The 11,929-nt window shown below is 37.9% G+C and overlaps 1 protein-coding gene across 6 annotated transcripts in view; it reads left to right on the forward strand.

The window, feature by feature from the left end:
- LOC129764731 (receptor-type guanylate cyclase Gyc76C-like) overlaps positions 1–11,723 on the forward strand; it is a 238,153-nt gene extending 226,430 nt beyond the window's left edge. For 3 of the 6 annotated variants that reach the window (XM_055764150.1, XM_055764151.1, XM_055764154.1), the window contains 3 exons: positions 278–813; positions 874–1,267; positions 1,322–11,723. In XM_055764150.1, coding sequence (XP_055620125.1) covers positions 278–813; positions 874–1,267; positions 1,322–2,713 — 2,322 coding nt within the window. In that variant the 3' untranslated portion in view covers positions 2,714–11,723. The remainder of the gene's footprint in view (positions 1–277; positions 814–873; positions 1,268–1,321) is intronic. The other 3 variants (XR_008741205.1, XM_055764152.1, XM_055764153.1) reach the window with 3 other exon arrangements.
- Positions 11,724–11,929: the final 206 nt, after the last annotated feature.

Genomic DNA, 11,929 nt, shown 5'->3' on the forward strand with positions numbered 1-11,929 from the left:
CATTCAAGTATTGAATAAACATCCTTCAGATACAACACAAAAATCGAGGGTCCAAGATGATTTCCTTGTGGAACGCCTGAATTAAAACAATCATCTAAAATAAGAAATGAAAAATCAAAATAAAGTAATCCTTTGGCTGAATTTTTTCAGTATATATAGCAGATGCTGAAAAAAATAGTCCCTGAAACACAAACTGAAGAACAAACAAGGTTTCGTTAATGGGTCCATTATTTCGGTAAACATAAAATTTAAAGTTCATCTCTCAACACCATTTCAGGCAATGATATACATTCATAGTTCAGCTTTAAACTATCACGGAAATCTGAAGTCATCCAACTGCGTTGTCACGTCCCGCTGGATGTTACAGGTGACGGACTTTGGGTTGCACGACCTGCGCCACTGTGCCGAGAATGAGTCGATTGGGGAGCATCAGCATTTCAGAAGTAAGGGAAACTTAGGATCTGTTTATTCATGCACTAATTCATGTTCTGTTGTAATTCCCTTAGATTTATTTTGGAAATCACCCGAACTGTTGCGGGAGCCGCACATCTACGGTACCCAGAAAGGGGACGTGTACGCGTTCGCCATCATCCTGTTCGAGATCATTGGTCGCAGAGGTCCGTTCGGCACCGACCTGGAGCCAATAAAAATTGTAGAACTAGTTAAGTCACATCCTGAAGCGGGGAGAGAACCGTTTCGGCCGGATATCGATAGTGTGATAGAAAACGAAAACGTTCCTGATTACGTAATCAATTGCATCAAGGACTGTTGGGATGAGATTCCCGAACAGAGGCCCGACTTTCCCTCCATAAGGTTTGTTGATTTTTTGAAAATATTTCGAGATACTGAATGAGTGTTGATATTTTCTTGCAGCTCTCGACTTAAACGCATGCGCGGTGGAAAGTCTAAGAACATCATGGACCAAATGATGGAAATGATGGAGAAGTATGCCAATAATCTCGAGGAAATAGTCCAGGATCGTACGAGACTGTTGTGCGAGGAGAAGCGAAAAACGGAGGATTTACTGCACCGGATGCTTCCCCAACCGGTTGCCGAGAAGTTAACGATGGGTCTGGGTGTGGAACCTGTGTCGTATGATGCGGTAACGATTTACTTCAGTGATATTGTTGGTTTTACAGCAATGTCAGCTGAAAGCACACCACTGCAAGTAGTTAATTTTCTCAACGATCTGTATACAGTGTTCGACAGAATTATCAAAGGATACGACGTGTACAAAGTGGAAACAATCGGTGACGCGTATATGGTGGTATGTTGTGAGCGGGTCATTTCTATCAACAGTTTCTCATTAACTTAGTTTCAGGTTTCCGGTCTACCCATCCCCAATGATAATCGTCATGTCGGAGAGATTGCTTCGATGTCTTTAGAATTGCTACAAGCAGTGAGAACCCACCGCATTTCACATCGTCCGAACGAAACGCTTAAATTACGAATCGGCATCCACACTGGGCCCGTTGTGGCCGGTGTTGTGGGACTTACCATGCCTCGGTACTGCTTGTTTGGTGATACGGTTAACACAGCTTCCCGGATGGAATCTAATGGAGAGGCACTGAAGATTCACATATCACCTCAATGTAAGGCTGCACTGGATGAACTGGGTGGTTATGTGACGGTCGAACGAGGGCTAATCGCGATGAAGGGGAAGGGTGAAGTGATGACGTATTGGTTAGAAGAAGCCACCGAGAAAGCCATTCAGAAGAAACCTGTCGATGTACGAGATCTACCTCCACCGTTATTCTGTAGGCCCAGGCGATCGCCAAAGTTAACTTATGACTCGCGGCAACCGAGCATGACTGCGATTGCAAATTATATCGTCGGAAGCCGACGCCAGTCCAGTGCACTCAAAGATCTCGAAAGCAATTACAGTCTGCAGGGTTCGATGTTTGGGCCATCGATACGTGATTCGCCACGTATCAACCAGCGAAGGTTAGAGCAAATTCCACTACGTGCAAATGCCGACTCCCAAAGTACTTTAGAACCGCGAAATGCAATAGATAAAACCGAATCTAGTGATAGTCTAGTGAAGAAAGTCATCTTTAACAATAGCAGTAAGAAATTTAGGAATAAGCTTCGTTCGATTGCATCTACGGATGATTACCGTAAGATCTGTAATTCGGGTAGTTTCCTGCGGGAAAGTCGATCGCTGGATCCGTTCCCGAGTGATGTCCGCAAGCGGTTGGAAAGTATTAGAATGGAGAAAAAACCTCGCATCGCCCACGGGGGCTCCCATTCGCTCGAGGCGGGCGTTTCTACCATCAGCAGCGAATCCATCCAGCCCGATCCCTCGACAAAGATGGTTATTTCGACAGTGCACGAGGACAGCAGCTCGACGGACGTGTACAAATATCTCAACAACAACTGCAATGGTTCGATCGGGAACAACGAAGAATCGCAGCACTGCCCGCTGTTGATGCGTCAAACCTCTCTGGTGACGCCCGGCCAGGAGGACAGCCTGAGTACACACAAACGGTGGTATTCTCTGGAGAATGTTGGAGCACCAGATGATGACAGCTGTAGCAAAAAATCTCTGACGCGCAGCTCAATCAAATCGTGGCTGGTGGGATTCATCCACGGCAACGGGTTCAAGACGAGTGATTCTAGTTTGCGCAAAGTTGGAGTCCTTCCGGTTGGTGTTGCCGGTGTGACGGGTTTCGGCGAGTTGCAGTCTACGCCGGAAAAGGAAAGCATGGTCTGATGTTGCAGGTACCCATCAGGTACTACAATGTAAATAGTGGGCGTTTGTATGTGTGTCTCCGTATGTATTTTGTATCATAGCTAGACAATTTTTATATGTACTTGACGAGATCGCAATGGTGAAGTGCAGAATCAGTGTAATGTAGTTTTCGGTTCTCCTGCTACTCTAAAGTACTGCAAATTGTATTCTATTTTTCAGTTATCAAGTTTATTTATGAAATGAACAGAAAAATGTGGGAATTTTGTGACGTCAGCTGTAACATGATGAAATAGTTCGAATAGGCACTTATAATATCAGATTTTTATATTTTTTTTTCGTTGCTAACAAAGACTTTAATTCTTTGGATTCATTCGTCTCCGTGATGTGAGAGAAATACGTTCAACGGTATATGGCCTGTGATTTTAAAAGTTATATTTCGAATTTCATTTTAATGTAAACGAGTAAACCTCCTACATGCTATAAAACCGCCATTATCTGTTTTCGACAACGCATGAAATCCACAATGCTTGCGTGTGATTCAATCATACACAAACGCTCTCCATCTAACGGTATCGAATGGTTTGTATGGTTTTAGAAAAGTAGTTAAAGATGGTTGATTGATGATCGTAATTTGTTTCCTTATATCAATGTACGCATTGCACTAAATTATATTGATATTGACACACAACGACAACAATGTGTGGATGTAAAGCAAACATACAGACGCACTCTCCACCAGACGGGATGAAAATCGACAAGGTTCTTCAACCGAATGAAATTGCACAGCTGTTCGCGATATCTTCCATTCTTTCCTGGTCTGCTTTTCTTTTTTTCTTTTTTGCTAACTAGCTGGATTGAAACCATGATTTTGAATGACGGAAGGCTTATTAAAACCCAATATGCTTCAAATTTTCATTAATTTAAATTGCTCAAGGATTAAGCAATCGTAATGTAAAACATATCAGACAAATCTCATCAAAATTCCTTCATATCGAAAATAGTCATTAATGTCAACATTATTTCATAAAAATGTGAATTTTTAAAGAGAGAGAGTGTTATCGGGCGCCATATTTATCGGCCACTATACCGTGTTGCCGGTACTTTTCTAAAGATTTTGAAGGGGGAAAGCTTGCTCCAAAATTTTCTTCAACCTTTCTGTTCGATAGTCCATTCTGGCAGTGGTTCATAATAATATTTTCCAAACCGTCAGCAGTACATGTTGATGCTGACAGATATCTTAACAATTTTCGAATCGATTTCTATCGCTTTGATCGCAAGTAGATTGCATCGCTCAGGCATTCATTCATTGGATCTTATCAGGACTACCAAATATTTATTCTAACTCTGCATTTCCCGATTGGCACCTATCTCGCTATAGCTTTCAGTCTACATCATCAATAAGTAGTAGATAAGCTTGAAGCGTAGTAAAAAAAAGGGGCATACCACAACAGTTCAAAATAATCGACGCAACTCTGCATTTGTTTGCATATCACAACGATTATTTGTCGTCAAACCAAACAACAACGTTGCCTTGCGCTTATTTGGTCGCCATGGATACGAATATTGTATGGCATTTTGACGACAGCGTGGTAGGCTTCATTTCTGGGCGCAAACAATATCGAAATCTATTTCGTGTTGTTTCCAAATACTATTTATTTATTATTTACATTTAGTCGGCCGCCAGCACTTTGAGGGCTATAATATTATTGCAAAGCCTGCTATACACCCGTAAATCGCTAGCACAAAATGCAAATGCAGTGTAGGAGAAGGAAAATATAGAAGTAGATTTGTATTTTATTTCCGCTTTAGCCAGTCAGCAGGCAGCTCATAGAGGTTTTGTTCGACCCAAAGTCTGAGAGCGAAATCATTTATCCGAGGTGAGAAGATGACAAAGAGCACGGCATCGTGTTTGCGTATTATTGAATCACTCGTATGCATTGTTGTTTCATCGCTTATGCGTAGAAGGGAGAGAAAACAAGAAAGAGAGTGAAAGAGAAAGAAAGCGAAAGAAGAAAGAGCGAGGAAGTGGAGAGAAAGAAAGGAACTGAGAAGAGAGAGAGAAAGTTAGATAGAGAGAGAGAGGAAGAGAGAAAGATAGATAGATAGAGCGAGAGGAAGAGAGAAAAAATAGAGGCAATAAAAAAGAAAGGGGATAGAAAGAAAAAGAAAGAGAAAGAGAAAGAGAAAGAGAAAAAGAGAGAGTTAGAGAGAAAGAGAAAAGAAAAGCTGGTACTATTGCCGTGTTCTCGAATGAATGCCAGAATGGTTTATTGTACATGAGAATTGAGAAAAAGAGTAGAGTTTCTCAATATTGGATAAAGAAAAAGAGAGAATAGAGAGAGAATCAATTCTTATGTATAATACACCATTCTGGCATTCCTTCGCAATGGGATTTCGCACTTGTACACTCATTTTCATGTTTTCGATGAATAATAAACAATTAACGCAATACTACCTAAGGTAAATGGTTTTGGTTTGTCCAGTCCAAAATATGATCATGGTTTGTCCACTTATATGAATGCTCTAGATCAGCGCACCTGTGCAAAACAGGTATTGGAATGTTCCAAAACATATAAATAAAATTATCTTTTTCATGATTTGCAGTAGTTTTATAGTATACTAGCTGACCCGGCAAACATTGTTCTGCCATGTATTTGTATTTGTAGAGAATACATTGGTAACGAATTTGACATGTTTGTTCTCAACAATTTACGCTTTACAGTAATGGAACACGTCTATATTGCATTGCGTTTCAAGGTTATCACATTTGCACAATTCGTCGAAGTCGAACGGATGACAGAATGCAATATTGCAATCGATTCGGGTAATTTTGTAATAATTTTGTGAGTAGTTCAATAGACGTATCTGGAATTTTAGAGGAAATCACACTATCGATTTCCTCAGGGCGTATTTTGTCGATTATCCAAATTAAAATTGTGCATATGAGGTAATCCTCGCATTTACCATCCAACCGAATACATCCAGCAAGGTGTGGGACCGAATATGTGTAATGTTGTAATGAAGCTCATTTTTCATTTCATTCATTGTTTTGTTTGAACACATGTGCTGTAATATCATGGCAATGCATGCGTTAGGCTTGGAAATAACAAAATGCTGTGTCGGCGTTGCTCATGATAGCGTCTCGCAAGTGAGTGTATTTTTCCTCACACCGCTTCTGATTGTCTAGAATCGCAGTCGCTCGCTCTCTATCTCTTTATCGTTCGCAAGATATTCTTCGTTGAGATTGTGAACGATAGCAACATTAGGAACGTTAGTATCATTGAAGAAGAAGGTGGAGAGCGTCGTTTGAACGAAGTATATCAACGATAAGCTCCAGATTATTGTTTCTTCTTCGAATCATAATTTCTCGCATCGCTGTGCAGTCGTCTACCATGACCCCAGCAATGTTCTCAATAACATGCGCATTGAATGTATACACGTGTTCTCCAGTCGGTGTTTCATTAGGATTGATGACAATAACGTGATTGTCACCTTGCATTCCGAGCATGTATGATATGAAGAATTTCAATAATTCATTATGTTTATTTAAAAAGTCTTCCAGTTAGCCGGGAACACGCATGAGGCTATTGGCGCATGTGTGGATGAAAGTTCGATGGAGCGAACTTAGTGTCATCTGTCATTTAACAACCTTTGAGGTTATATTTACTTTTATGCCAAATTAAAAAAATAGAATTAAAAATTATTTAGATTTTTTTTCTGCATAGGGCCACCCAAATCGGTATTGAACATACGGTAATCAGTACCCTAGCGATATCATGTATAATTTACGTCCTATTCTCATGTCTACCAAGTTTTTTGTGCATAATTTCATGAAAATTGGTTGAACCGTTTCAGAGGAGTTCGACCACGAACAGCGTGACATAACATAAGTATTGACTGTTACTGTTGTCACCCTATTTTTGAAGAGTTCCATGACTTTATTGGACCTAATATTTTTACAAAATCATCCGTTTGGACGACTGTTCACATACTATTAGAGACTTACTAACTTTCTTACTGTTACTGCGCTGGAAGCATAGTGCCTTCGTTGAAAGCTTCCACGCTGAGCGATTTTGCAGGTCAATTCTGGGGCGAAACCTTTTATCTCGTTTGTGAGGCTCCGTCGCCAGGAACCTCTGGAGACGGAACCTCAGGACACTTTAGCAGATATTTTGATTACTTTAAGCGATTAATTCACATAGACATTGCTTTATTGTTTAGAGACAAAATGGTCAGTGGAGGATAACGACTTACAATGTTCTGTTTACTAAAGCTGATAGACGCTTATATGTGCGCTGCGGTTTTATGGGTATTTCTATTACGACTCTTGGTAGGTGAATAGACCCACCTTATTTCATATATTTACCTTGAATTTAATGATTTCCACAAATTCAGACATACAAGTTTTAATAGTTAATGTCGTATTTGTCCCGAACAATAACTGTACACTGCGTTTCACAACTATAGAACCACTTATTTTTTCTGAGCTTCTAGATATATGTAAGAAGTCGGTTGAATTGAAGTATATAGTATAGAATATGGCAACTATCTTCATTTAAAAGACTGGCTATTTGAAAATTATTGTTCACAGCAGTGTTAACAGGATTGCACAATGGACCAGGAGATGCATTTATTTGGAAATTAGCATTTAGAGCTCGACAGTTTTTCTCTAGACAAAAACTGGCTTAGACAAAGTTGTTACTCATGATAGAGCGCTCGCTTTTATGTTGCCAAAAATAGGGTGACCAAAATTTTCGATGAAATAAAAAATCTAACTTTCTTATCTTTATAGATAGAGGTAAATATAGTTCGACAATGTTGTAGCCCCAATTATTTGATATATCTTTGTAGAACAAAGTTTTTCTCTATCTCTTGAAATAAACGATATAACGCCTTTTTCTAAAATACGTCAGAGTCACCATGAAAAAAACTGTTTGTTTTGCTCTAACTTTTATGTTTCAAATTTTACATGTAAACTGTCTTCGAAAGACTTTTAGAGCTTACTAATACAAACATTTTTCGATGCAGAACTTGTCAATATCTCAATTTTACTCAAAGTTATTGATATTTCTTCCCAAAAAACATGCTCTTTTAATTTGTTTGTCATTCTTTCTGGGACAAACATAAAAAATGTTTATTGACGGAATTTGAAAGAACAGATTTCATTCTATATAATATGTGATTTTCAAAACTATGTTATTTTTGACAACATAAAAACGAGCGCTCTATCATGAGTAACAACTTCGTCTAAGACAGTTTTTGTCTAGAGAATAACTGTCAAGCTCTAAATGCTAATTTCCACTTAAACGCATCTTCTGGACCATTGTGCATTGTGAACAGCATTGTTAACAGCAGTAAATGATTCTGAAGTACTTCGTTTTACTTGTGACTGTTCATTCGTGTTGATGGTAAGCTACCTAAACCAGGCAACTTTTAGTTTTTTGATTTTTTTTTTTTTTTTTTTTATCTGTATTATAGTGATCTTCAACTCATTTGGCTGGTTCGTCACTTTTACTTCCATTTTAGGAAGAATGTCGGGAGTGAGAATTGAACTCGTGACCTTTAGCGTGAGAGGCATGGATGTTACCACTACGCCAGATCGCCTCCAGTTTTTTGATTGCTCAGCCCCTGATTACAACATCACCTTCAAATGGCCAGTTTTTTAAATGAAGATAGTTATTATATTCTACACTATGTACTTCAATTCAACCGACTTCTTTCATATCTCTGGAAGCTCAAAAAAATGAGTGGTTCTATAGTTGTGAAACGAAGTGTATAAGCTACAATATTCTTCGAAAAATTGATATTGTAGCGGTATGTGCATACTGAAAACGAGCATATTCCTTAGGGTAGCCGCTTTATCCCAGTTCCCATGAGTCATAAAAAATTGTGGAATACCGAAGCAACATCTCGGATTCCACCAAATATTGATATAACTAATCTCCTAATTTGTCTTGTATCTCTCAATGGCGTGCTGCTCCAATATCATATCATATCAATATCATGCCAATGTTCAATTTATTCAAGATATTTCAATCATTGGATTTATATCAAGATAGCCAATTCATGAATTGAGATAAAGAAATATCTATTAATTTCTAACGAAAGACTGTATTGTTCAAGTTTTTATGAAAAAATTGCGTTGAAAGTTCTGTTAATATCGCGAATATCAAAGGTAGGGGAAAAAAGGGGAATTTGGACCACCTACGCAAATCATCTAATATTTACAAACAAATACGGTCTAAATAAAAAATGTCACATTGTATACTGAGCTACACTTATTTTCTCTCAATCAATAATGTTTAATCATTATATCAAGCTTCAAATTACCAAATATATCTTAAAATAGAAGAGATGATTTTTGGACATTAAAATTTGATGCGGGGTGATTTGGACCGTCTGTGGGGTGATTTGGTCCAGTGTGTGTTTCATCGAAAAAAACATACTTATGTTTATGTAAGGTATTTTGGGATAGTGTTACAATCAGTAACAGTGTTTTAGGATCGATACCAGGTGCCTTGGCCAGATTCCAGACCAGAAAAATTGGATTGACACCATCTCGAATTCTGCATGAATCTTTTAACTGTTGTTCGAACATTTTCAAACACTTTCGTTGTTGGTCAAAGAATATCCGTTTTTGATGGCCTGAGTTGCTTTTTCAAGCTCCTCCTTCTTCCAACGTTGTATGCCCATCCTCTTTTTGTAATTCCATGACATCTGGAATCAATTAGATCAAAGAAACGCCTCAAACCTGTAGGACCAATTCACCCCACACAACATGCAAAAATTAAAATGCAATTTATTCATTTATTGTTATCAAACTTACAGTTTCGCTGCATCACATTGTTCCTCTTCTGTAGGCGAACAGAACTTTTCTGCACAATACACGAAAAGTTTGTTTAATCAGCGGGAAAAACCTTAAAACCACGATCGGAAAACTCACATTTTTTGACGATCAAAGTGCCTGCTGTGTTCATGCTACCATTTCCTTCCACCTGTCGAATTTTACCAAAGTTTTTTACGTTAGTTACATACGGTTCAACAATAAAAGAAGATGACATTATGAAAAATCCAAGTTGAACCGTACTTTTTGAGATAATGGGGTGGTCCAAATCACCCCGTGTTACCCTATATATGTTTTAACGAATTAAAGTTACAGCTCCACTTGTGTGGGGATCGGCAATAACGATGAAAAAAATATAACATTTGCTCGACTCCATTGCATTTATGAAGTGTTCGGTAGCTACATCCCATGAAACTCCTCAAAATTCGCGAAATATTGGAAGAAAAACAGCACTTTGATCTCAACCTAAACTTCATTTGCTTGAACGAATTCCAGTAAAGTATCTCCGACTGAATCCGTTGAATCCCCTGATCTCCCAAAATTAATTTGCTGATTCCCAATAAGCTGAAGCTCGAGAATGAAGCACCCAACCGCCAAAACACGCTACGCACCTCTCAACAAAATTGCGATCTCGTCTACCTAAATATGTGTCAATCCGATGAATGTTAATGCACTACTGATATGTTGATTTTAGGAGAGTATAAATGAAACTAGGGAGCAGATTCTCAAATTAATAGCGGCAAGCGGTTTCCATTTCCGTGAAAACTCTGCGCGCCGCTCGTGGCAAAGCATAAGCGAACTGAAAGATTTCAGAAAACAAAATATGTATAAAAATAGACAGGCATTTGTTATTTTTTATTCTCTCGTGCCACTCAAAGTTCACATTAGGTAAATCAAAACACACAATTTGTAGCAGTAGTACATAAAACACAAAAATCCATCCACTGGAGTTTTGTGGGAAAATAAGTGCCATGTTTACGCAAAAACTTGAAACAGCAATCAAACAAGGAAACCCTGACGCAATCGATCGGATGCAAGACGCGATCGGATGCACTGACGGTCCTTCCATTACGGTTAGTAGATCGAACAGTGAAGTAAAACAAGCAACAAACAATATTCAGGACGTTTCATTCATTCTATACAATTTTCATGTAGTTTTATTATCCATAGGCTGTGAAATAGGATAAACTAGTGCTAAGAACAGTTCTGGCACATTATGATGTGCTTGTAAAGTTAGGAGGAATATTTTTAAATCTGATAGGTGTAACATAGAACCATGGAAATTATGTTGATTACATACAAAAATTAGAAAATAATCTCAATTGCCATTCGTCATCCTCAATAGAGAATAGCGTAACGACTGGCTACGCTTAAAGATTTTCAACAACAACAGTCTAAGTCATTGTGTAACAATTCTACGAGATTCATCAACTCAATCATTTATTTGACTAATGTTATATGTGCAACAGCAATTGGCGGATGTAAAACAAATCTGGCAAAAAAACCAAGCGAATGTACAACGAACAAAAAATGTGTTTATATTCAACATCGGTGTTCTTAAGTGTTTAATGGTTTTGGCAATTCGAATACAGAAAAAAAATAAGATCATCAACATATGGGTGTTTAAATGTGTGCGTGTACTTGAAATCTAGAGAAGCGCTGTGATCGCAAATGAAAATAATTTTAAGGAAACGCAACAATAGAAAAAATGCGGTATATTTGGAAACTGTAATAAACAAATCAAGTGAAACGTTTAACAAGCAGTAAACGATAGCACAATTCATAGTTACCATCGCGTGTGAGAAGGACACAGGAAGTTTTGCTTCAGAGATGGATTGAATCTGGTCACAAACAATTATATATAAATATCATAACCAACAACAAACTTTAGGGAACACAATATAATATAATGTCTCACTGGTTTGACATCAAGATCATGGAACTCGAAGTGATTCGGCAAAAATTGCATATCTTTCTGTCCTGTTTTGATAAAAAAAAAGTATCCATTTAGACGTGAATTGGAAATTGAGAAGCTAGGAACTATTTTTAATTTTTCCAAATTTTTGGAACCGTTTTGTTACAAATATGTACGCATACATTTTCTCTTGAAACATACTATACATTCAATTGAATAGAAAAAAATGTAAGAAATGTATATTTATTTACTAAAACAAAATAAAAATATAAGATACCAAATAGTGCCTTTTTATTGCATAAACGCTTTACTTGTTTGTGGTTTGTTCTTTTTTTTTTCATTATATGTGTATTGATTGGCGTGACTAAGAAGGAAATCGTATTTCGCTTAAGTGGACTGAGTATTTCACAATCATTCAAAACATTATAAGGGTGATGTTTGAGCACGACTATGGGCCCTATTCCAGAAGACGAAACGA

The sequence above is a fragment of the Toxorhynchites rutilus genome, chromosome 2 (genome assembly GCF_029784135.1).
Source record: "Toxorhynchites rutilus septentrionalis strain SRP chromosome 2, ASM2978413v1, whole genome shotgun sequence".
In the NCBI taxonomy this organism is placed as follows: domain Eukaryota; kingdom Metazoa; phylum Arthropoda; class Insecta; order Diptera; family Culicidae; genus Toxorhynchites; species Toxorhynchites rutilus.